The sequence below is a fragment of the Haemorhous mexicanus genome, chromosome 18, assembly GCF_027477595.1.
Source record: "Haemorhous mexicanus isolate bHaeMex1 chromosome 18, bHaeMex1.pri, whole genome shotgun sequence".
Taxonomy (NCBI): Eukaryota; Metazoa; Chordata; class Aves; order Passeriformes; family Fringillidae; genus Haemorhous; species Haemorhous mexicanus.
Window position 1 is genome coordinate 8525948 of NC_082358.1, and position 24501 is coordinate 8550448.

Genomic DNA, 24501 nt, shown 5'->3' on the forward strand with positions numbered 1-24501 from the left:
AGCAACAACTGCAGAAAATGGCTTCCGTGAGGGAAAACTAAAGACTACAACACTGAGATCAGCCAGTCTTGGGGGCACAGTGCCTTTGCTCTGCTGAGGGGAAGCCACTGCATGAGCCTGTCCAAAGTTACACAGTGAGCAAAAGCAAGGACTCCTGGCTTTCCCACCCTCTTCTGCCCACAAGAAACCCCTCTCTCATATTTCCACTATTAATAAAACCTTTTGGTTGCATTCCCAATTCTGATACTCTCTGGCAGACCTCTAACAGACACCCAGATCTCCTCCAGGCACTCTCACACAGCACCTCAGTTCTCTACCTTGTTACCGTCCATAAACCCAAGCCTATATCCATGCTCGAACTGCACATCCTTCTCCTTCTTCTTCTCCTCTTCCTCACGATTGGAATAAAACTCCAGCCGTGTTGCCACAGGGAGGTTATCAGCAATGCTGAAAACACAGATTTCAGATCAAATTTGTCCACAGCACCAAATCCCCACGACACAAACCCATGCTTGAGTGACTCACAGGTGGACGTAGTAATCCTCCCTGATGCGCTCGGCGATGAGCTTGCTCTGCTCCACTGTCAGAGTCACTGGCTTGTTGGGAAAGTTGCACAGAACTTCACATTTCTTCTCCACATTCATGGAAACCTGGAAAGGTGTATTTACAATTCGGTCGCCTCGAAGAACCTCACCTGGAAAACAGGAAAACATGGGCAGGGTTGGAGACTGACAGGCTTCCTGCTGCTGATCCTGCTTCCAGGTATTGTGCAGCTGGAGGGACCATAGCAATTCTCCTTTGCTAGCCCAGGTGCAAGGATAAGACTGCAAGTCAATACAGCTACTTTGTTGGAAGTATCAAGCCCTGCTTATGAAGCAGGTTACATGCTCTCCATCAGGACAGGCAGTTCCTCTGTCCAACACATGGACACTGCTGTTTGCAGACAGCCAGCATGCAGTGAATCAGAGGAAGCAGCTTCTTTCAGCTCAGCAGAAGTGACACTTGCAATTGCTTTTACCCCTGTAAACAACCCCCCTCCACTGTCTGACAGGTACACACCGAGGTTCTCAGCCTTGTAGGTGATCTTGCTGGGCTGGCAGAAGGGCAGTGAGTAGTACTCATAGGGCAGCTGGGTCCGGGAGCTCGTCAGCTTCACAGCCTGCAGAAAGAATGGATGGATTATCCCCAGGAAAAAACTCCAGATAATTTCCTCTCCTCTCAGCATCATCCAGAAGCTGATGCTTACTTCAAGACACCTTCCATAAAGCTCACTTCGAGAAGATACTACTACTACTACTAATATTAAAAATAGTAACAGAGACAGATGTTCCTGAGAGACTTCCAGTAGCAATTCATTCACAGAGAAACACTCAAAGGACAAAACATAGTGGTTTCACAAATTTATGTCTCAGTGCAGTCCTAAGAAACAACAAAGAGCTCAAAAGAGATTCAAGAGTCACATTTCATACAAGATTTCCTCAAATAAAAATTCATATCCCACTGGACCTAGAGGTCTGGCCTCCAGTGCTATGGAGAGTTCAGCAATTTTAATCTCTGCAAGGAAAGCAAGAGAGCCATCAGTCTGGGAAGACAAGGTGACAAACCACAAACATTCCTGGAGAGATTCCACAAATCACAGGGTACAAGGGAAGTGCAGAGACATACTACAACAGCCAAGACCACAGTTGCTCTGAAAAACAGAAGTGTTTTGTAACACAGCCAAGCTTGTTTATTGGAAAAGTGCTGGCAAACACGCTGACTTGCCTAAGCACTTGAGGAAGCATTTAGCTCCTGAAATCCCTTTGAGAACAGCTATTCCAAAACCCTCTTCTTCTGGGAAGCTTACTGTACCCACAGGCAAGTCTCATTTGCTTAAAAATAGCCCATGTCTGGCAGTCTGTGGCCAAAGAGAAAACTGTGCCGTGCTGCTTCACGTGAGAGCAGCCAACCTCAGCAGCCCCAAGGGTGCTGGATTTGCTGAGGCAGAGGCCACAGCTTTAGAAAAATAAATGAAATGGGCTATAAATCACTGATGTCTGAAAGCAAAGCCTGGCTTCCTCGTGGATAGGTGCAGAAGCTCTGTCATTCAGTACCAACAATGCTGCACAGGAACAGCTCTCAGCAAGGCTGGGCTGAAAGATCTGCAAGGCTCAAGGACAAACACCTCCATCTGGGAAGAGCTTCTCATGAATTTCCCTGAAAGCACAACATGAGCAAACTGGGTACTGAGAAGGTCAGATTCAGACCTCATTCCACTATTCACTTTCCACCCAAAGGCATTGCATAAGCACTTTTAGAGTCAGTATAATGCTGGAGAAATCAAATTCATTTCAAAGCCACAGTGAGAAAGGGACCCTTTTCCCAAACAGAGCAACATCTTGAGGACTTTGGTACAAGAGATCAGGGGCAAAAACAGGAATCGTTGTGAAGCAGAGGACATATCTGAACACAAAATTTGAACAAGAGGATCCCCAAATTTAACTCTGCAGCCCATCTTAACTGCTATGGTATAAAAAAGAAAAAATCCAAAAGACAAAAAAACCCAAACCAAACAGATTAACAGCACTGAGTTTCTCCTACCTTTATTTCTACAGGATCATTGCGGTGGAAGTTGATGGGAGCCACCCCAGGTACATAGAATGAGTCTGTGCTGTGTAACAACAACAGCAGGCCCAGCACATATCTCAGCCTTTCCTGCAAAAAGGAGAAGGAACAGTAAAATACAACAGAAACACTGGAACAGCATTAGAGATAGGCAACAACACAGGAAATGTTCATCCCAGATATTATAGAGGCTGCACAGTCAGGTGATTAAACAGAAATTAAATTCACAGAAGCTGTTCTTAGCTCAGTTTTGTGACCCTCATCAAGTCACTTTCCACTCAGCATGTCTCTGCCTCTTCATCTGCAATTAGGAAAACTTTGGCTTTGCTCAACCACGTGAAAAATGCCATTTTTATCTGCACCACGGGGCATTGAGCAGGCCATCACTTTACTTTTTTGATCACCCCCACTGAGCTCCCTGTGCTAGAAAACTCCATGGATTAGTAGAGAAGAGGGCTGTAGCCCTGGCACTGGATGTGTGTCAGCTCTGCACAGCAGCAGCTACCCTGGAGCTGATTACAGATGGATGCTCACAGGCCACTACCTGCAGAAGAGTAGTTACTGTGGAGTCAGGTGTGACACCAGTAACTGCACCAAAGGGACAGTCACATCACCACTCCCTCTTGCTCCATCACCACTCTGCTTTCCTCACCCCTCCAGGCCACAGCACAGCTCAGTAACATGGCAAACACTTTTTCACCCCTCTTTTTTAGGGAGCAGGGTGACAAGCAAGGCTGGAAGGTTCAATCAACTCCATGGGGGCTCCAGGAGAACCCAGACCCTAACACAGAAACAGCAAACTCTTTATTTAACACACCTTGCTGCCTCCTCAGCCCCTCCCATTACCTCAGGTAACCCAGCTGAGCATGGGCAGGAAGGCTGTGAAATGAAAAGCGAGCTTTAAAGAGTATTAGCCAGCAGCAGCTTGCCTGGATTAGGACATCAGCTCTGGTATAATCTCACAGCACTACTGGCTTCAGTCCCTTCTCCTGAACTCCCTGTGTGTATGGCACCACTGGAAAACCACAGAAAACCTGGTTTGGTTTGGGACGACTCTTGAGCTAATGCTGCAGATGTAAGGAACCAAATCCCCACTGTCCCTGTGTGTCCTCAGCACCGTCAGTCAGTCTGACAGCACCAGAGGGAACACTCCACAGGCCAGGTGTGACAAACAGCAGCTCTATCATGGAGATCCTTCCTCAGTCTGGGGGAAAAAAATAAAATAAAAATATTTGTGTTTATTGCCCCCACACCCCTTCTTCTTCATCACCTTCCTGCTGTCTCATTCTAAGGCAAGGAAAGGACCTGGGCCCAGACACCTGTAAGGGGCAACCAGAGCATCCAGAATTAGTGGAATTGAACAGGATGGGGAAAAAAAAAAAAAGGCAGAAGTATCAGGGAGTTTAAAGTCTAAAATGTATGTAAGATGCAAATGTTAGGCACCTACAGAAAATATGAATACTGAATCATCAGATATATGTGGCCTTCCAGTACCTGAAGGGAGCCTACAAGAAAAACGGAGAGAGACTGTTCACAAGACCATGAAGTGCAGGACAAGGGGGAACAGCTTTAAACTGACAGGGTGGGGTTAGATTGTATATTAGGAAGAAATTGTTCCTTGTGAGGGTGGTGAGGCATTGGCACAGACTGCCCAGAGAAGCTGTGGCTGCCCCATCCTTGGAACTGCTCAAGACCAGGTTGGATGGAGTTTGGAGCAGCCTGGGATAGTGGAAGGTTTCCCTGCCTATGGAACAAGATGAGTTTTAAGGACCCTGCTAACCCAAACCATGCTGTGATTCTGTGATCTGTTTTGCTTACAAAGGGAATTTTCAGACCTATTCTAACCATAGCCAAATACACTTGGAGCAGGCATAAAGCCCAAGCTTGGAAACACTCTTGTTAGAACTGCCTGACATTCAACACTGATCTGCCTTCAGGCAACATGGGGCTTATTTTCTGTGCTCCACTAAATTTTGCCTTTCCAGTCTTTAAAGGTAGTGCTCAGTGGCTCTCCAGAGAGCAGGAAAATGTCTCCTGCACAGGGGAAGCAGTGGGAGGAATCTGCATTTTTGTCCCACACCGCACTCCAACAACCTGCAGCCCTTATCTCATTTGTCACTGAAGTGACAAACCTACACAATGTCACTCAAAAACCAGAACCACACCACTGCCACCCGTGCCCCAGCAGGCTGGGAGGTGAAAAGACCAGGACAGAACTTTGGCAGACACTCAGGAGACACATGAGCATGCAGAAGATGAAATTTTTGATGACAATTTTGGCAGAAATCAGGCTGTCTTTGCACACAGATGACGATGACTCAGGCAGCAACAGGAAAGACAAGAGGGTGACTCTGTTAAGCCTTGCCAGGAAAGAACAGTTGGTAGCAAGAAAGGGGAAAGCAGCTATGCAACAGGTGGGGAAAGCTTTGGAAGTGAAATATGAAGGAAATGCCCAGTGCAGGTTCCTGAGCTGGCAGAGCACAGGGAAGCTGAAGCCAGGGGCCTTATTCATCAGGACCTTCGTTCTTGTACTGACAAATGTGCCTCATCTTCTCCAAACAAAGGCAGCAGCTTAGAAATGGCAACATGGACACCCCCCAAACCATCTGTGTAACTCATGGGCCTGGCCAGGTGAGGGGGATGCCTGCAAACTGAGTTCTCTCCTGTGCCAGGTCAGAGCTTCCAGGAGGGAGCTCTGTTTTGGTTCAGTCACAGAGCCCTGGCAAGGCCCACACTTCCAGCAAACAGGACACACAGCTTCACAGCCTCTTCCATTTACATTTCAAAACCATGCAAAAAAGCCCCTCGAATGACAATCTTGCATCTGAAGTGCCAGGAAATCCTGTAATGGTGCAACAAGTAGCACAACAAATATGCACAACCCCAGACTGAGAAAAACCCAGCTGCAAGTAGGCAAAAATAGTTCAGATTGCCTAAGCCTGATATTTTCCTATATGCAGACATGCAGAGACACCCTGTCTAAGGAGAATATGATCTCAATAAAAGAAGTAACTGCAGGAGCACAATCACCCATTCCTGTCCCTCAGATCAAAAGTTCACACACAAACCCTCTCCAAGAAGACCCTTCTGGATAATTATCACCAGTCTTGGGGTTTGCAGACAACCCCAGGTTTATTCCATTCAGAAAGACTTAAAACAGCGTTGCCACTTTCTGTGAATTCACAGAAGGCTCACAAACCACGCTGCCAAAACAGAGGATTTGTTCTCTAAATCCCAGTCTGACCCAGCATGAAGAGGCCCTAAAACATCCAGTTATTACCACACTTGTCCCTCCCTAGGACTTGTGGTCCCTCCAGCTACCACTGCCAGAGTCTGACATTTATCTAAGGGAAAGGGGAAACAGCAGCTGCTCCCTGGGGCACTCTGCAACAGCTTCAATGTGCTCCAGAGGGTCCATGGCCTAGCCATGTGCACCCAGAACATCCATGCCTAGGTTACTGCCAACAGTTTGAAGAAACCCTCAAGCAGCAGCAATTTCAAGCATCAGAATTGAGCCAGTGGTGTACAGGGCTGATTTAGGTCGTAAGAGTTTCACAATCCACATAGGACCTAACGAACAGAACACAGGATTTGTTCAAAAACATGAAAGGAAAGTAGGAAGTGACAGTGATGGATATCATGAATTGTCCCATCTCTTTTTGGCAGAGAAAGGCAAGAAGGACATCAAAGAGCCATAATCAAGAGCTGTTAACTTTCAAAGACAGCTTTGAAGAAAAACAGGGAAAACGACCTGTGCAGAGCCATTTGTTTGTCCAAATGGATTCACACAGCTCTCCCATTCCATTCCATTTCCTGAAACTTTTTAAAAATGGTGACAAAAAGGGAGGAAAGCCACAACCCACTACTCTGTGGGAGCAAAATAAAACCCAACAAGCTCTCTCACACTTGTAACCTTCATTCTGCCCTCAGGCACATTAGCAGGACAGAACAGTGCTAATGGCACCCTGACCCTCATCCCCTTTTCCAAGGGTTGCCTCCTTGCATGATCCTGACACCTGTCTGGATAAGCTCATCTTTATTACATCCCTGCCCTGCTCACCCTGCACTGGAAGAGCCATGAGAGCCCTTCAGAAGGAGACAAGTGCTGCATTCACATTGACTTCAGAGCTCCTTTGACACCAGGAGGGTGGCTGGCAGCCTGCTCTGCCCTTCACACAACAGAGAGCCACGAGGAAATTCCCAGTAGGACCATCCCCATCTCTCAGAGCCAGCTGAGCACTCCCTCCCCCCCTGCCTGGGTGAAAGCCAGCAGAGTATGAAGATGCTCAAAGCAAATTAAAGGAAAACCTTGGCTCTCCCAGTCTCCCCATGAGTCACCTCACAGCCAGCAGTAACCTTTGTATCAGCACACATCCTTTATCCACACCGCTATTCCTGCAATGCACTGCCACAAAAATACCCTTCTATGAAAGCAAGGAGGAAATCCGTTTGACTCCTACAAGACTTCAAGGCAGATAACAAATGTCTCAGCAGCTCGTTTTCTGCTCTGAGGTGGCAATGATGCTCACCAGGAACACCTTCAGTTCTCTGAGGATTCAAGAATAATTCAACAGTAATAACAGGGATGCTGAGACGCGGGAAGCTGAAGCAGCTGCTCAAACCCGGACCCGACAACCACCACCAAACATTTGTGAAAACCACACAGAGCAACAGTCTCCGTGCTTGGCACCAGCCCCGGGCCCAGGCTGACAGCTCGGAAGGGAAGGCAAAGGACGTGCCGGGTGCTCCCTACAACCCACACGGCTCCGAGCCCCCGCCCGGCCCCTCCTGCCCCGACACCGCCGTGAACAGCACAAGGGAGCCAACTTTGCTGCCGAGGGAGCGCGGGGCAGGCGGGACAGGAGCTCGCTGGGCTCCCCCGGGCCCCTGGGCACCGAACGGCGGCCCGAGCCCTGCCCTCCACAGGTGACACCGCCGGGAGACGCGGGACAGCAGCAAGGCCCCGGGCGGGATCGGGGAGCCTCCTTCGCCAAGGGGCCAGGCCCGCATCCCTCCCAGCGCAGTGTAGATCCGACCGCAGCCCCCGAAGCGAGCCCCGCGCCAGGAGCGGCGCCGGGCCGGGCCGGGCACAGCGGGCGGGACACGGGGCCGGGCCGGGCCCTGCTGCACTTACCATCGCCGCCGACGCCGCCATCTTGGATCCACGTGTCGGCGCTGACGTCACCGGAAGCGGTGCCCGGTTGGCTGCCGGGCCGATCGCCATGGCGACCGCGGCGGCCGGGCGAGACTGCGCCGGGCGGCCGCGCTCCGCGCTGCCGGGGCCGGGCCCACCTCAGCTCCGGATCGGCACAGCCCTCCTGCCGGGCGAGCCGGGGCGGGGGTCTCCGCTCCGGTCCCCAGAGGGTGTCCGGCCTCACGAAGCCGGCCGGGGAAGGGGCGGTCCGCACCGCCATCTTTGCTGAGGGCAGCGGGCTTTGCATGGAGAGCGGGCGCGGCGCTGCGGCCGCCATGTTTGGTGAGGGCGGCGGGGCCGGGAGGCGCCCGGACCCTTCCGAACCTCCCGGTTCCTCCCGGTCCCACCCGGGCGGTCCGCGGCCGCGGCCTGCTCAGGAGGCGCTGCGGGTCTGCCCGGCTCTGGAGCCCCCGTTCCGAGGGGCGCTGCGAGCCCCAGTTTATCCGCGTCTCCCCCGCCTCCTACGGAGCAGCAGGAACGGCCAGGAGAGGAAAGATTAATAAATATTTTATTGATTACAAAAAAAAAAAATCCCAAAGCAGAAGCGACGTCATTTGCCTCTTGGTATTAAAAATATAACCACAGGCACCAATCTCCCTGCTGTAAGAGGTACACGGCTGTCTTAAAAAAATACAGTTTACTCCTTTTCCCCAAATAACCTAATGAAATACTAAAAATAAACAGTAAGATAAAGTGAGTGTGCAGGGAGCACCTGGCCCTTGCTGACACTGCAAACGCCCCAGCAGACAACAAATCCTGCCTGTAAGCTTTGCCATGGGGGAGAGGGCTCCTTTTGCTGTGGCTTTGGGCTCCAGAGGTTCCTCCCAAGGCAAGTGGAGGGGGATCCATGCAGGGATGGCCTGGAAAAGCCCTGTCTAAGTGCATCTGCCCCTGTGGCACAGCCTCAGGAAACCTGCCCCTCTGCACAGGGCCTTCCATGAAAATACTGGGGAAGGAAACCCAAGAGGGAGAGAGGAGGACAAGGGTCCATGACACCTGACATCCAAACCCCAGGATCCTGTGCTGATAATGAGCCCAGGGGCTGCACTGCAGAGTGCCTTAGGGGAGTCCCCTGGGATCAATCACACAGGGAGCACAAGCACCGCAGGGCATTTCGCCAAGGCCAGCACGCTAAGGCACCTACTTCTGCAGAACAACATGATAAAATCTCAGAAGGATTAAAAAATTACTGATCTGGGTTTCTCCTTGCAGCAAAAGCAGGCCTGGCCCCATCCCTGTCCATCCTCTGGGGGTCTGGACATCCAATGTCCAGCCAGCACTTCCTGGAGCCACTGCCTCATGGACATTCAGGCTCCTGGGAAAGGCACAAGGTATGGCCACGTCTCCCTCCATCCTGTGCTTCCTCCAGCCCAGCCACTCCAGGAAGGCTGTGCTTCCTGGGCAAGCTGGCAGGGGAAGCAGGGCACAGGTGAGACAGGGAAGAGCTGGCAGTGTCCTCCCCAAGCGTCCCGTGCTAGGGCTCCTGCTGGTATTGGCTCTCTGTCGCAGTGAAGAAATCCTCCAAAACACTCTGTATGTACTCAAAAGTGGGGCGATCCTCGGGTTTGATCTTCCAGCACCTCATCATGATGTCGTAGAGCTCCTCGGGGCAGTTATCCGTGCGGGGCATCCGGTACCCACGCTCCAGCGCCCTGATCACCTCCAAGCTGGACATCCCTGGAAAAGAGGGACAGGAGAACATCATCTGCTTTATCACTGGTGTCTTTAAAAGTCATAAAATCCCCAAACCCAAAACTTCTCTCTCTTTGGGCAATGTCTCCAGGAAGGGAAAAGTGGTTGGAAGGGCTGTGAAGGGGGAACTCCTGTTCCTGGTCAGGGAAACGTGGACAAAGGAGATTCTGGGTTATTGTAGGATGGAGTTTTGTGCCCCAGGACAGATGGAGTTTATAATCACTTTGTATAAATTAAAATCACTTTGTATAAGTTAAAATGCTAAGCCTGTGATGAGCCATTGTTTCCAATGAAAAGTCAGTGTAAGAGCAGAGCTGCTCCTCAGAACAGCCTGTTGTGCCACACCAGATCCTTCATGGTCCATTCGTGGTAGCATTTACAGAGTAATTCCCCATTGAAAAAGGTACCAAAATAATTAGTAGTATAAAATACAGGGTGGTACCTAATGATAAGGATTTACAGGGTTTTCCCATGGAGCTGGAGAAGCTCAGGTCACATGCATGGGGCCCAGAAGGTGGAATGTGTCTTTTGGAATCAGATTAGAGGAGGCATTTCATCTCCTTACCTGGGTAGGGGATGCGTCCATAGGTAATGATCTCAGTCAGGAGGACCCCAAAGGACCAGACATCTGATTTTATAGTGAAAGATCCGTAGTTGATGGCTTCTGGTGCAGTCCATTTAATGGGAAACTTGGCACCTGGACAAAGAGATCCAATGGGAAACATGAGCTCAACCCCAACTGCTGAGAAAGGGGTGGTGAAATATGGGGAACAAGAAACAAACAGAAGAGGAACAAGTGAAGTAATGCAAATGAGAGGAGCTTCCCTCTGCTCATGTACCCAGCACATCCCTCCTGGGGTCTGGACCACCATGGTGCCAAGTGGCCCTAAGGGAAGCCCCCCCATCCTTTTGCCCCCAGCACCTTCCCGGGCCGTGTACTCGGTGTCCTCGATGACCCTGGCCAGCCCAAAGTCTGCAATCTTGCACACCAGCACTGCTGACACCAGGATGTTGGCGGCTCTCAGGTCTCTGTGAATGTAGTTCCTCTTCTCAATAAAAGCCATTCCTTCTGCAATCTGCCCCAGGGGAACAAGGCAAATGCAAACAGGCTGCTTGAAATATCACACACCCCCCTCAGCACCAAAGAAGTCAACTGCTTCTGGGCAGCACTCAGAAAAGGGTGAAGGGAGGCTGAGCCACAGCAAGAGATGGATGTCCTATCCCTGGAAGTGTTCAAGGTCAGGCTGAACAGGGCTTGGAGCAACCTTGTCTAGTGGAAAGTGTCCCTGCCTCTGGCAGGGGGTTGGAATGAGATGAGCTTTAAGGTTCCTTCCAAACCAAACCATTCTGTGACTTTCCTGCATGGAAACTCCTCTCCAAGCAGGAAATCCCTTACAGAAGAGGTTGGGGTTTGGGTGAGCAGCCCAACACGACAACTTTAAGCTGCTGTGTGAGAAAATCATGTGATCACCAGAGTCTGTGAGTGTTTGCAGGGCAAGGTGTAAGTCTGAAGTCTCTGCACTCAGTGCTGTGTGTGCAGGTCTCAGCCCTGATCAGGCAGAGATGACTCGGTGTGTGCCAACCAAACCTCAAAGCTGTCCTATTACCCCACGCCTGGATGTGACCAGAATCCAGAATGTGAAGGGGCTGGAGCAGCCAGAGGGGAGACCCTTCCCTCCTTATCACTCCCACACAAGCTGTGGGTGAGGTGCAGCTCCCACAGAGCTCTCCCCACTAAATACAGAAGTAACCAGGCAAGAGCGGAAGGATCATTTCCATGACCACAGATGCATTTCTGCCCGCAGTGACTCAGCCCCAGCACAGGGGCCAGGCTGCTGCCTGCCCATGACAGCCCTTCAGCCTTTGCTCTCCCCAGAGCTGCTCTGAGCAGCCCCTCAGAGCTGTGGGCCGAGCTGGGGTTGGCACGAGGCAGCTTGCTGAGAACAGATGGTGCAGGAGTGCACAGCTGATGCACAGACCCCAGCACAGCCAGCTCCAGCAGCCAGTGACCTGGTCTCAGCCCACAGGGCTCCCATCCTGGCTTTCCCATTGCTCAGGTGCCTCTGTGAAATATTTGAGCTCAGCACAAAGGGTCCCTGGGTTCAGTCCTCACCCAGGAGCACTGCAGAAGCAGCAGGGACTCAGTGGTTGTGCAAATGGTTGCACATGGAGTGAGGTGTTTAACAGCCTGTTCCGCTATACTCAAAGTCAGCTCCTGAAAATATCCCTGAAATAATTATTTCTGAGTCCTCCTGCCTCTCCAGCTGCCTTCCTCTCCTGTGACAGCCCTCTGGTGACTTTATTGAACCACAGCCCTTCCCAGGCATTCCCCTGGGACAACACAGCCTGCTATGCTCCCTCCAGGAGACTGGGAACCGTGCCTAGCTTAGCCTCTCAGGTACTGGGAGCACACAGGGTCATGCTGCAGGATTCCTGTTAAACCCACAGGGTTTCACACCCCCATGGTGCTGTCCTGAAGCAGTGCTGGGGGTGGGGTGGGATGGGCTGGGTGTGTGGCCATGCTGGGTTTGTGAGGCTTTGGCCAAGTTTGCAGGTAAGGTTTGCAGGTAACTGTCACAGCAGCAGCAAATTAGAAATTGTAGTTGCCAGTATCAATAGTTATCAATTATAGAGATTGATAACATTGCCCTGGGCTTGTTTGGGCCACACCAACCAGCACCAGCACATTCCAGAGAAGGAGCTGTGCAAATGTGAGCTGTGGAATTAAGCCCCATCCTCATCCCCACTTTCTCCACAAAGCAGAGTTGCCCATGGGCTGCAAGGGCTACAGGAACCATGGTAGACATACAAGTCAATAGCAAGTCATCTCCAGGGTCTGTGCAGCTCTGCTGTGCACTGCTCAGGTGCAGGTGGGCTAGCTGAGTGCTGCAGATATTGGCATGGTGAGGGGAAGCTGCCACTTCTCCTTTCACACAGCCTTGCTCCTGTGAGGCCAGCGGGATGGGGATGGTGAGGAGGCAGTGGCTGCCCACAGGAAAACCTCACTGCATCCCCAGCACTGCTCAGACCAGGCTCCTGGCTGGCCCTGCACAAGCTCCAGGTAAGTTCCCAGGCTCCTCACTCACGCTTTTTAGGGGAGAAAGGGCCACTCAGAGCTAGGGAAGATCTGATCCTTCCTCACCTGGGCAGAGAAGTCGATCAGCTTCGGGAGAGGCAGCTTGTTCCCCTCATTGCTCTTCAGGAAATCCAGCAAGCTCCCTACAGGGAAAGGTGCCAGGCCTGTTGGTTTAGCTGGAGCCTGCACCCATCCTTAGGGTGGCACAAGGTCCCGAGGACCCAAGCAGGACAGGGGGACTCTGGAAACACACTTGATCCCTCATCCCACTCCCATGGATAGGCTGAGGGGAGAGCACCAGTACAGGCTCCCTCCTGCCTTGCAGAGTGCTTGTACTCATCTGTTCCCTCTTAGGTGTCCCTCTTCTCCCAGGGCTGTCACCACATCCCCTCACAGCACCCTGCCCCAGAGCTGTGGCAGGAGCCAGAACTGCTCCCAGAGTCCTGGGAGCTGGTGCAGAGCCCACAGATGAGACTGGGGATGTGGAAAGGATTGATCCTGCACCATCCCAGGGAACCTGAGTGCCTACAGACATCACTCAGTATGCAGATTGCACCTTTCTCCATGAATTCGGTGATGATGAAGATGGGCTCCTCCCTGGTGACCACTGCGTGCAGCTTCACCAGCTTGTCATGCTGCAGAGTCTTCATCAGGTTTGCCTCCTCCAGGAAGGCTTCCACGGACATGCTGCCTGGCTTCATGGTCTTCACTGCCACCTTGGTGTGCTTGTTGTAGGTGGCTGGGGATGGCACAACACATCATTCCCAGACTGCCCTGGGAGCACTGGGCTTTGGAGCCCAAGCCCCAGCCCTGCAGAGGGAGCTGCTGTGGGAAGGTTGGAGGCCAAACACAGCCCAGGACTGTCCCCACATGCCCAGCCCCAACCAGGCCCTCCATTAAAGCAGGGTCATCTCCATGTCCCTCTGCTTCTCTCCCTCAGGTCACTCCCTCCCTTCCTTTTCCACCCCACCATCCCTCAACCTTCTCACACATCCCTCACCCTTCCTCCTTCACCATCACCTTCTTCATCTTCCCAGCCACCTCCCCCTGACTCTCACCCATCCACACTTCTCCGAACTGCCCGGCTCCCAGCTTCCTCTCCAGGCTCAGTGACTCCCGAGGGATCTCCCAGGCATCTTTCTCCCAGGGCTTCTGTGGTTTGGGTACTCGGCAGGGGTGGGTGAGCTTCTGGCACAGCCCATCGCTCTGACCTGCGGGATCATCCAGGGCTATCAGCCAGCCTCTCTCACCAGCCACACTGTGCTTCACGGGGGAGTTCTGGCCACCGTGGGTGTGCAGGGACACCAGCACCACAGCTGTGACAGCCAGCAGGCCAGCCATGGCAATAGGGGAAGGTCTGGAAGTCACTGCATGTTGCAGTCAGAGCCCAGGGGTGATGGGCAGGAGCCCCTCAGCCTCTGCACACCCCCAGCTGCCTGGCTGCTTGGCTCAGGGACAAAGCCCATTTGGGAAGGGGGGCCGGGCACCCCAGGGCTCACCCTTGTAGTGCTGGACCAGCTCCTGCAGCGTGTTGAAGTTGCTCCGTGGGGAGATGTAGAAGCCGCCGCTGTCCAGAGTCCGGATCTTGTAATGCTTCACTGCCCCGCCCCGCAGCTCGTCCCCGTCCCGCACCGAGAGCGAGTAAGAGCCTGCAGGGAGGGGAGAGCTGGCACCTCCCACGGGAGCACATTCCTGCTGCTCCCGGCCATCCTGGCTGCACAGAGCCACCGCCCAGCAGAGCCAGCAGCATCCATCCCACTGTGCTGCCACCACCCCTTCAGCCCCAGGCCAGCACCCCAAACACCCAAAACAGCCCCAAAGGGACACGTCCCCCATCCCTGCCATGGGATTCGGACATGTGGCAGCACCACAGGCCATTGCAGGGGCACTTCCAGCCAGAGCATGGGCTCCCCAGTCCCTCCCTGCAGCACAGCAGATCCCCAGAGCTGGGGAGGGAGCTCTTCTTCCAGGCAGAGGTGGATGAGGGAAGCCCTTTGGGCAGCTGTTCCCCACCACTGTGCTATGGACACCCCTCCACACCTTTCGTTGTCTCGCTGTCCCTTATCATGAAGGAGCCAATCATGTTCCCAGGGCCAAGGAGCTGCCGCTCCGCATCCTTCCGGCTGACATCCTTGAAAAACCACCTGCAGCAGAGCCAAGGGAACCCAGGGATGCTGGAGTGGGGCAGGGCTGGGGGCAGGACAGGAGGCAGGAGCGGGGACAGAGGCAGTGGGGAGGCGTGGGACAGCATGGGGCCAGGATCTGGCACAAAGGGGTGGACTCACTCCTCTGTCTCCAGCGAGTTGTCTTGGGCAACATAGTTGCTGGGGATGAAGCCTTCACATCCTGTCACCAGCGACCGTGCTTGCCACCATTCCCCTGATCTATGACAGAAGTGGCATTGAGTTGGCTCCTGGCACCTGGGTACCAGCAGCTCCTCCAGGGCAAATTCCAGAAAAAAGTCCCAACAGGGCCACACAAGCCATCAGGAGATGCTGGACAGGGGTGTGCCAGCAGCACTTACTTCTCCAGGACCTTCATCCGCTCGCCCTTCTGGAAGCTGAGGTCCCCAGCGTTCATGGCCTCGTAGTCATAGAGCGCCAGCACCACGCTGTCCCCCAGGCCTGCAGCGAGGGAGCTCCCTGGGCACCCCTCTTTATGCTGGGATGGGGTGCCCAGCCACTCCTGCCATGAACACTGGCCAGGACATTGGCCAGGACCCCCACAGCACCCAGCACCTCCATCTTCATCATGTCACATCTGGCCCCTCAGGGGAGCCCAGAGCTCCCATCCCTCCAGGACTGGCAGTGCTCACCCCTGGGTCAGAGAGGATCTGGCCACGCTGCCCCCACACACTCCAACACCCTGCACCCACTTGCAGCCCCCTTGTACCTACCATCCTCGGGCAGGGGCACAGCCATGCTGGGGACATTGTTGTTCTGGAAAGTGCAACAAAACCACAGGGTGGCATCACAGGTGGCAGAGACCCATTTCCCATGGGGGGTCTTGGCCCCAACAGCAATGGCAGAAGCAGGAGGACACCCGAGGGGCAGCACCAGCACCGCCTGACACGACAACCTGCCCAGCACCAGCAGCTCCACCCCCTCCCAACACCTTCCTTTTTCTCTCCCTTTCTCCATAATTCCTGGATTACCATCAGGTCCGCTCTGTGCTTTGTCTCAGTTGGCCTGGGCTCCCAGTCCCACCCCATAGCCAAGTCCCTGTCCTGGGGCACAGGCACTGCCAGTGCCCTCAGCTGGCTCCACTCTCAGTGCTGGTGGCACTGCTGAGGAGAGGGGCTGAACCCCCTGTGGCAACTCAGCCCTGAAATCTCTCCTCACTTACCCTCTTGTTGGTGTCTGTGGGGTCCCTCACATAGTGGCCCTGCTGGATGGTGGGGCCAGGATCAGGGTCAGGGTCAGGTTTTGTCGTCTTCTCTTGGACACCAGCTTCCTTTGACCTCACACAACCCATGCTAGAGCCAAGGAAGGGGAAGTGAGGCCATTGCAACAGAGGTGAAAGCCCCACTCCAGCCCCACTCCAGCCCCGTTCCCATCAGCTCCCACAGCACAGGGCCCCAGTGCCCACCCCAGTGCTCTGCTGTGACAGGGAAACTTTGCACCTCCCACAGCTTCAGAGAACTGGGGTGCCCAGTGACACTCCAGAGGAAAAGGGAACTCCTGGAGATGTCATTGGAAGTGAATTTTGGGGAGACAACAGCAGTAGCCATGGAGCAGGTTCCCTGCCCTTGGGGGGTGCAGGCGCTGGGCACCATGGTGGCAGAGAGTCACACTCAGCATCTTCTGCACAGAGGGGCCCTGATCATGGTGAGATTTGCTGCAGCTTGGGGGTCCCCAAACAGCACCCCTGGTGCCCATGGCCCCCCCATCACCACAAGTCAGCACTCCACACTGTGCTCCCCTGATCTCTGCTGGGTGGGAGCTGCCCCAAACAGCCAGTCCAGGGCAAAGACAAATGCTCAATTTTCTCCAGCACCCCAAGAAATTCAGTGGGAAAAAAGCTGCAAGAAGCAGTAAGAGTGGTAAACCCCTTGCAAATGTACTTCCCTTGGCCAGGGAGACCTGGGTGCAGAGAAAGCAGAAGGTGCTGGTGAAGGAGGAAGCTCAGGGCTGAACCCTCAATGTGCACAGCACAGCTCTTGAGGAACATCACTGTCACCTCCACAACAGCCCATGGTCATTCCTTGTCTTTCCCTTCTTGCCAAAGCCTGGGTCAGCCCTGCTCCCGAGGGCAGAGCAGGAGCAGCAGTGGCAGCTGGGACAGCTCATCGCCCTCACTGGGCACGGGTTGGGGACTGTGCCAGATCCATCCTGGCAAACCCACTGGTGCCCAGCTGAAACCCAGACGTGGCTCACACCATCACCCCTGCAGGTATTTGCTGTTCCCGTCCCATTCCATCCGGCCCTACAGAGCACAAACACCCCGGCCGGTCCAAGGGTCATTCCCCCTGGCTCCTGTGGCATAGCTGGCATTCCTGCTGTGTCCCACCCTGGAGAGCCAGATCCCAGGGCCCATGCGGTGTCCCCAGCCATGAGGACCAGGTTGGATGAGGTTGCCCTCGTTCCCGGAGCAAGGCTGCCCGCAGCCCCCTGCCCTTGCTGCCCCTGCCCTGCCTTCGGTCCCCGACAGCCCCTGCAAAGCCCCCGGCAGGGACCCCCTCCTCGGGGCTACGCTGCGCCCAGCCGGGTCTGCACTGGGACACGTGAGATTCCCGGCCATCGCCTCATCCCAGTCATCCAGGGTCCACCGCTCTGACCGCGACCGGCCCGGCGCGGGGCCGGACCCACCGGGCTGCCCGGGACCGGCTGCGGGGCTCCCTCGCTGCCCTCGGGCCTCCGCGCACGCAGGTTCCGACCCCGGAGCTCTCACCTTCGCTGCCGCCCTGGGGCACGTCCCCGTCTCCAGTCCCTCTCCCAGTCCCCGTCGCGGAGCCCGGGCTGCCGCCGCCGCTCTGCTCTGCCCGGCTGCTCTCCCGCCGCCTGCCCGGTACGGCCACGCCCCTCCCGGTGCGGTCCCGCCCCCGACTCCGACGGGGCGGGTGCGGCCGGTGCCCCCCGTGCCAGGCTGGGAGCGGAGACCACCGTCCCACAACCGCACCCGCAAGGACATCCCAGACCTGCGTGACCCCACTGCCCTTAGGGAACCCCGACGGATGCCAGAGCCCGTTTGTCCATCTGTCGTCCCCGGGACACCGGACGGGTTTGAGTCCCGCACCCCGGAGCAGCCCCCAGGATGTTTCCCCGCCTGGTGCAGGGCCATGAAGGGCGGGGGCATGGGGGGAGCACAGGGCATAGCGTCAGCCTGGGTCTCTGTCCCAGGAAGGAGAAAAGAAAGCTCTGAGCATCCGTGGTGGGGTGCAGGACATGAGGGAGTGCAGGGCACACTGGGGTGCATGGGACTGGCTTTGTGAAGCACAGCTCAGAGAGGTCCGGGTACCCCTGGCTTTGTCGTGTCCCTGCTGGCCCTGCTATCCCCGTGCCAAAACTCCTCTCGGCGTCCTACAGCCCCGCAGTGTTCCAGCCTTTCTTCTGGATTGCCCGGACAACCCCTGAATTCGGGATGGAGGCAGCATCAGCAAGGGGACCCACGGCTCTGTGTGACCCTGACCATGGGCTGCTCGCGTTCAGAGGAAGCAGCCAGGGTGGGAGAGCGTCACACCTCATAAGGGTTTGCATATGTAAATTTTTTTTGTAGAAAAAATAAGTTGCTCCGGTAGCCCCAACATCTGCTGCCCGCGCACCACTCTGGGGCTGCAGTGCCGACCCGTAGCCCCCACCAAGGGACATTGGGCCAGGGAATGTTGGCTCGGGGCCGTCAGCCAAGGGCCAGCAGCTGTGGGATATTGGGGTACAGTGGCCAGGGGGAATCGGCTGGGGACGGTGGCCGGGCAACATCAGCTGAGGTCCATCGGGCGGCGGGGAGCGCGGCCCTGTCCCCCGGCGGCGGAGGGGCTGCAGGGCGGGACCGCAGGAAGCCGGGTCCGGGGCAGGAACTTCCTTTTGTGAAACACCCGCAGCCCGCGGCCGGACGAGTGTCGCACAAGCGTCGCAGGCAGCAGCGGGCCAGCTGCGGCCACCAGCCCTTTCTTCTCCCAGCACATTCTTGCTGACCCGCTCCATTGCTCTGAGCATCACCTGGAGCCAGCCAGGAGCAGCCGGCAGCACCCTGACACTGGTGGTGACCTCCAGGTGACACTGGAGTGGGCAGTTCACCCCACGCCGCAGCAGCCCCAGCACTCTGGCAGGGCCTTTCCCCAGGGAAGAACCTGCTCTGCTCCCAGCCCCAGCATTTAATTGAAATGTGCAGAAATTACAGCACATGTGTCTCCCCCACAGCCACAGCTGCCCTGTGATTCCAACAGCCTTGACAAGACCTGACAGGGCAGTGCAGAGGCCTGTCCCCTCCCACGGTGACAAATTCACCCTTCCTGCTTCTGGGGCAGAGCTGAGCACCTGCTGAGCCTGGTCCTGGAGGTGCAGCGTCACATCAGCGAACAGAGAGAGCACAGATGGTTTTTGGCACTGGCTCACAGGTAGTTGTCCTCTTCCTCCTCCTCCTCCTCTTCCTCATCCCGTGCCAGCGCCTCGATGTCGTGGGTGATGTCAGTGATGATGCGGTTGAAGGACTCAGACTCGGAGCGCAGGGACCAGCTGTCGTAGCTGCGCACGGCCGAGGCCGACGTGTTGCTCATGCTGCGCTTGATGCGGCCGAAGCTGTCAGTGAGGATCCCGCCCTCCCGGATCCCGATGCTCTCCAGGAAGGTCTCAAAATACCCGATGTCTTGGTCAGGGATGAAGGGCCTCATTCCTGTCAGAGGCACCATAAGCCTCGGGAGGCTGCCCAGGGGTGCAAGGCCAGTCCTACTGGTTTGTCCCATCCTGCCCCCAGTAAGCAGCAGGGTCCTGACATCCCCTGAAGCACACCCAGGGCCAGCCCCACGTCCCCAAGAGATGCACAGACATCACCAGGGTGACACAGGGTGGCTGCAGACACTCACCAAGGAGGAGGAACTTCCTGCGGTCCCCGTAGAGGCGCAGGAGCTCTGTGCAGTATTCCTGCACCGGCGTGCCCAGCCGGTACTCACGGAGCAGGATGGCAAACTGCTGGATCTCCTGTGGTGACAGCTTGTTGCGTAGCTGTGGTGACACAGGGATGGGTTTGGCTTGGGGAAACCAGCAGCATACAGCCCCCAGCCCCCCACCCTGTGTCCTGCTGCTGCTCTCTGGCACAAGGAGCTCAGACCTGCCTCCTCCCCTGCCCTAGCTGCTGGCACTGCTGGCCTGCTGCTTGTCCCTGTGCCCATCCCTGTGCCCTCACCGTCACCATGTAGTCCTGCAGCTGCTCCAGCCCTGCACCGCTCTGGTCACTGCCACTGCAAGCAGTGGCCAGGCTGTGGTGGGAGCGGTGGAAGGAGGGTGAGGAGGTGCCACTGTAATACGCTTCAAAGGTCTCATGGGAGCCATTGCTGGGGGAGGACACGGGTCAGTGAGTCCCTGTACTCCCCATGTGCCCAGCTGCCCCTCACCCACTGCACAGCACCCACCATCACATAGGGCTGAGGCATCATTGCAGTGGGGACTGGCACCCAACCAAGGGCAGGGGTACCCACCCAGGAGCACCCTGGGGGGCTGGTGGGACCCACCCCAGTCCAAGGGCACCCTGGGGGAGGCAGACTCACAAGGAGCTGCAGCAGCTGTAGTCAGCATCGTAGCCATATGTCCCATCAGTGCGGCAGCTCTCGCCTGGGGAGGGTGAACAGAGACCTCATAGCAGAGGCAAACCCCCCACGATGTGTCCCTGTACCCCCACCCGTCAGCCCCATGACACCCCACTTGATGTTCCCACTCCTGTCTGCCGCCACTCACTTCTGCTGGAGAGCCAGGGCCGTGTGGGGGTGGAGGTGTAGTGGTATCCGGCTCGGTCCACGCACTCGATGCTCTGATCGCCGTAGATGATCTGGAACACCTGGCAGATGAGCGCACAGGACTCCTCCCCGGCATCCTGCAGCGGGAAGGGACGCGGGCAGTGAGTGCCGCTGGGTGGGCGAGCGGCCGGTGGGTGGCACACGCCGGGACCGCTCACCCTGTTGGGCACGGCGAGGATAATGAGGTTGGAGTAAGCGTCGGGGCAGGGCTCCTGGGGGTCCAGGGGGTTACTGCCGGCGTGCCGCCGCTCCCAGCTGCCGAAGCCGGTGCCGCGCTCCCAGCTGCCGCCGGCGGTGCCGGCCCGCCGCCGCTCCCAGCTGCCGCCGCACGGCTGCCGCCGCTCCCAGCTGCCCGAGGGCCGCCCGCGCTGCCGTCGCTCCCAGCTGCCTCCCCGCCGCCGCTCCAGGCTGCCGCCCTGCCGGCCCTCCTGCCCGCCCCGCGCCGCCCGCCAGTCCAGGCTGCAGATGGTGTGCCGCCGCTCCATCGGGCCCCCGAGCCGCCCCTCCGGCCACGAGCCCCCCGCTCGCTTCTCTGCGGGAAACGCCTCCGGCAAGCCGGCCGGGGCCGCCTCGGGGTGTGCCCCGGCGGGGACGGGGTCCACTCCCAGGCCTGGGGGAGCGGGGACAGACAGGGCGTCAGGGCGGGGGGCTGCGCTGCCCAGCCTACCTGGTCCCCAGCCCCTGCCCTGGCCTCCCTGTCCCTCCAGCCCCAGTGGGATGCAGAGGGATGGAGATGTGGTAGCCCCAGTGGGTTGGGGACACTCCTCCGGGACTCTGTATTTAGAAGAGGATGGGACACACCAAGACAGGGACAACGCGGGATTTTTGCCGCCCTGACAGACTCTGACACCCATCACCCGCCGTGCTCCAGCCCCTCACAGCCACTCGGGGCTCGGCTGGTGGCCCCCGGCCAGACCCCCGCACCGGTTTTGAGGATGAGGAGGTGCAGGGCATCGTCGCGCAGGTAGGAGGCCGCTGCGATCTCGTGTGTGGGGATTCGCAGAATCAGCTCCTCGTTGTCGCGCCAGGTGAGCAGCAGGCAGCGGGCCGAGAGGCTGAGGATGCTGTCCTGCTCCGGCGTCGTCTGCAGCGGCAGCTCCTTCAGCTGCTGCATGGACAGAGTGCGGGGACTGCGTGGGGCACCCGGCAAGGTGGGGTACCCGGTGCCCACCCTCCGGAGAGTGAGGACCCCTCTTACCCTGGCCGTGTCCAGGAGCTGCAGCACCTCATCCCGGCTGGAAGGGTTCAGGGACGATGTCACCCATGTCAGATGACCTAAAAACTGGGGAGGGAAAGCCCGGGGCAGCTGGGGGAGGCTGGGGCATGGACCCTCCCCCTGGCCCATAGCCCCAAGGTCAGGACACATCTCCCCGGGGTTCAGGGAGATCATGCAGTTAGGGGGTCCTCCCTGCACAGCCAGCGCACCACCCTCCTCCCTGGGTGTTTGCCTGGGCAGGGAAAGGACCTGGACCCTTCTGGCCACTCTGTGTGTGGCTCTCAGCACGGTGTGGTGGCCTCACCCCACCCCAAGCAAGCAGTGACCCCGGGCACTTTCGGGGATCCCTTTACCTTCACCTCCTTCTCCACGTAGTCGTGCAGCAGGATCTGGGGGTCGATCAGGTAGTCGGGGGGGTAGAGGGGCACGGAGTGCAGCGGCCGCCGATAGACGCTGCTGCGGAGCGCTGCCCTCCGCGCAGCCTTCGGGAAAACCAGCCGCTTGATGGGCGACACGAAACCCTGGCAGGGGAACGGGCACGGGGACGGGTGAGCAGAGGGCACCCAACCCCGGCCCCCACACAAGGGGTCCGTGGCACCCAGCACCCGAGGGAGTGGGGGGGACAACAGCTGAGAACCTCTCTGCTGGCCCTTTGCACTATTTGGGTGGCTCCACTTCTCCCCGCCGGGCTGTGGGAGGGGTGCGGGGCCTCTCAAGCCTTTGCATGTCACCCGCTCCCACCCTCCTGCCAGCCCCCCGGACCCCAGCCCCAGCCCCACGCACCTTCTTCCCCTTCTTGGCCTCGCCGTCCATGGCAGGACGCGGTGCTGTGGCCGCCCCCTCTGCCCCGCTCGGCGCCGCGGCGCTTTCCTGTGTCGGAAACTCCACCAGGATAGCCGGGATGTGAGTTCCTGCCTCTCCTGGGGGGTGCTGGGACTGGGCTGGGCTGGGCTGGCACTGGGACTGGGACAGGACTGGCACTGGGATAGGGGCTGAGCTGTTACTTGGGCAGAAGCAGGGGCTGAAGTTGGCTGAGATGGGGCTGGAACAGGGACCTGGACTGGTGCTGGTGCTGGCACAGGGGCTGGGGTTCACATTTATACTGAGACTGGGGCTGGGGTTTGGGCAGACTGGGGTTGAAGTGGGCTGAGATGGGACTGGAGCAGGTGCTGGGACCAAAGCAGGTGCTGATGGTGCCTGTGGGACTCCACTGTGGAGCAGCCCCTGCCTTTCACTGCAAGGCTCTTTCCTGGGGCTGGGGCTGGTTCTGCTTTCCTATGACCGCACATCAAACCCGTCCTCATGGGGCAGCCCTGGGGGCTCCCAGCCCACGCTGCCCAGATTCTGTCCTGCTTACACGGGGCCCTGGCACTGGGAACGGCCCTGGCACTGGGAACAGCACTGGCACTGGGAACAGCACTGGCAGGAGCTCACACAGCTGCCTCCAGCACTCCGTCCCCACAACTGCCCGTGGGGTCTGAACCCACCGTGAGTCTGGGGGTTGGCCGGGGGATCGGGGCCTCCGGCAGGGGCAGGGAGGAGGCTGGCCCGGCAGTGGCCGTGTCTGGCAGCTTCCTCCCCGAAATGCGGCATCCTGCCTGTCCACCCCTTCCCTGCCGGCCACCATGCCAGTGCCAGGAACCGGCCAGGGCCACCGACACCAGCAGGCAGCGCTGCTACAGCCATCCTACTCTGCTAATGATGTCCCCGAGCAATCCGGGACAGAGGAATCATCCTGCCCTGCTTTGGAGCCCCAGCTGTGAGCTGGAGGTGCCGACAAGGACAGGATCCCACAGGCAGGGCTTATTGAAATGAATTTAATATCTCATGTTGCAGCAAAATTAAAAATATACAAAAAGTTTGTGGTATACAAAAAAGTCTCGGGACGGACCCCGGCCTCCCGCTCGCCCCCGCCCGCGCCGAGGGTCCCAGAGAAGAAGGTGGCACACAGAGTATTTACAGTACGTGACAGCAGCCGCCGGGTCCCAGCGCCGGGGATGCAGGGATGTGGCTGAGACCCCGCGGCAGCCTCTGCCAGAACGAACTTCTCTCACTCCCTGAAGCTGGAGCAGCCCTGCTGCCACCCCTGGGTGACACCCCCAGGGACCAGAACCCCGCAATCCCCAGTGGGAGCTCGAGCACCCCTGGAGCTGTGCCCATCCTGGCCCCCGGTTGTGTCCCCTGTCGTCCCAGCGGGCAGGTGCTGCCACCCTGGCAGGCGGGGGGGGACAGGGCTCTGGGTTTGGCTGCTGCAGTGGCACAGGCTGGGTGGGGACAGGGGGGTGGCCAGGGGCAGGAGTGAGACTAAGGGGTCGCCCCGAACCCCACACGTGGCCAGACTCCTCTGCCCAGAGCAGCCCAGGGCTGAGGGTACCGTGGCTTGAGTGCATAGAAAAGTGTCCCTCTCACCCACCAGCGTGGCCCTGGGGTCCCCACACAAACCCCGGCGTGACGGGCATGCCCAAATGGCGTCTCTGCCCTGGGGTGGACAGGGGCAGGGGCAGGGGGAGCCCAGAGGAGCCGCCCCGTGCTGGCACACAGTCCCATATGGCCCATCCCCAGATCCTCTGTGAGCCGGACCCAGGGAGGAGCTGCCACCACCTGGGCACCGCTCAGAGGCTGCGGTGACACTGCTTGATGCCTGCAGCGGTGAGCCCCGGAGCAGCCTGGCACCCCCGGCTACTGCCCCCACCTTCCCTGAGGAAAAGAGACCCCGCCCCAGAGCCGCCCCACGCAGGGGCTGCCCCAGCCCGACCAGCACACACAACAGGGGG

The 24501-nt window shown here is 57.5% G+C and overlaps 3 protein-coding genes across 3 annotated transcripts in view; all 3 read right to left on the minus strand.

Moving 5' to 3' along the window:
• The window catches only part of TM9SF4 (transmembrane 9 superfamily member 4), a 17147-nt gene extending 9313 nt beyond the window's left edge, over nucleotides 1-7834 (minus strand). The window contains exons 1-5 of the mRNA XM_059862676.1: nucleotides 7739-7834; nucleotides 2581-2694; nucleotides 1060-1159; nucleotides 526-694; nucleotides 318-447 (exon numbers count right to left, since the gene is read on the minus strand). Of these exons, the coding sequence (XP_059718659.1) occupies nucleotides 318-447; nucleotides 526-694; nucleotides 1060-1159; nucleotides 2581-2694; nucleotides 7739-7828 (603 nt within the window). The 5' untranslated portion in view covers nucleotides 7829-7834. The remainder of the gene's footprint in view (nucleotides 1-317; nucleotides 448-525; nucleotides 695-1059; nucleotides 1160-2580; nucleotides 2695-7738) is intronic.
• Nucleotides 7835-8289: 455 nt separating this feature from the next.
• Nucleotides 8290-17573, minus strand: HCK (HCK proto-oncogene, Src family tyrosine kinase). The gene is made up of 13 exons (XM_059862694.1): nucleotides 17457-17573; nucleotides 15912-16041; nucleotides 15463-15505; nucleotides 15091-15190; nucleotides 14852-14950; nucleotides 14607-14710; nucleotides 14066-14215; nucleotides 13625-13777; nucleotides 13123-13305; nucleotides 12633-12709; nucleotides 10413-10566; nucleotides 10056-10187; nucleotides 8290-9475 (listed from the first exon to the last, which is right to left on the minus strand). Exons 2-13 carry the CDS (start codon nucleotides 16038-16040, stop codon nucleotides 9273-9275), a joined length of 1527 nt encoding a protein of 508 aa, XP_059718677.1. The 5' UTR covers nucleotide 16041; nucleotides 17457-17573; the 3' UTR covers nucleotides 8290-9272.
• Nucleotides 17574-18861: 1288 nt separating this feature from the next.
• On the minus strand, nucleotides 18862-22613 carry CCM2L (CCM2 like scaffold protein). Its single transcript, XM_059862693.1, has 10 exons — nucleotides 22511-22613; nucleotides 22081-22248; nucleotides 21710-21793; nucleotides 21436-21619; nucleotides 20670-21121; nucleotides 20453-20588; nucleotides 20266-20329; nucleotides 19905-20052; nucleotides 19585-19723; nucleotides 18862-19394 (listed from the first exon to the last, which is right to left on the minus strand). Exons 1-10 carry the CDS (start codon nucleotides 22538-22540, stop codon nucleotides 19114-19116), a joined length of 1686 nt encoding a protein of 561 aa, XP_059718676.1. The 5' UTR covers nucleotides 22541-22613; the 3' UTR covers nucleotides 18862-19113.
• Nucleotides 22614-24501: the final 1888 nt, after the last annotated feature.

Bases quoted from the DNA above. Each gene is read 5' to 3' on its own strand.
- HCK (XM_059862694.1), bottom strand. From the start codon at position 16,040: ATGGGTTGTGTGAGGTCAAAGGAAGCTGGTGTCCAAGAGAAGACGACA. The intron at 15,506-15,911 runs GTAAGTGAGGAG...TGCACTTTCCAG, and splicing joins CCACAGACACCAACAAGAGG to AACAACAATGTCCCCAGCAT. The intron at 10,188-10,412 runs GTGCTGGGGGCA...CTCTTTGTCCAG, and splicing joins CGAGTACACGGCCCGGGAAG to GTGCCAAGTTTCCCATTAAA.
- CCM2L (XM_059862693.1), bottom strand. From the start codon at position 22,540: ATGGACGGCGAGGCCAAGAAGGGGAAGAAG. The intron at 21,794-22,080 runs GTAAAGGGATCC...TTCCCTCCCCAG, and splicing joins ACGTGGAGAAGGAGGTGAAG to TTTTTAGGTCATCTGACATG. The intron at 19,724-19,904 runs GTGAGGGCACAG...GTGTCACCACAG, and splicing joins TGCAGGACTACATGGTGACG to CTACGCAACAAGCTGTCACC.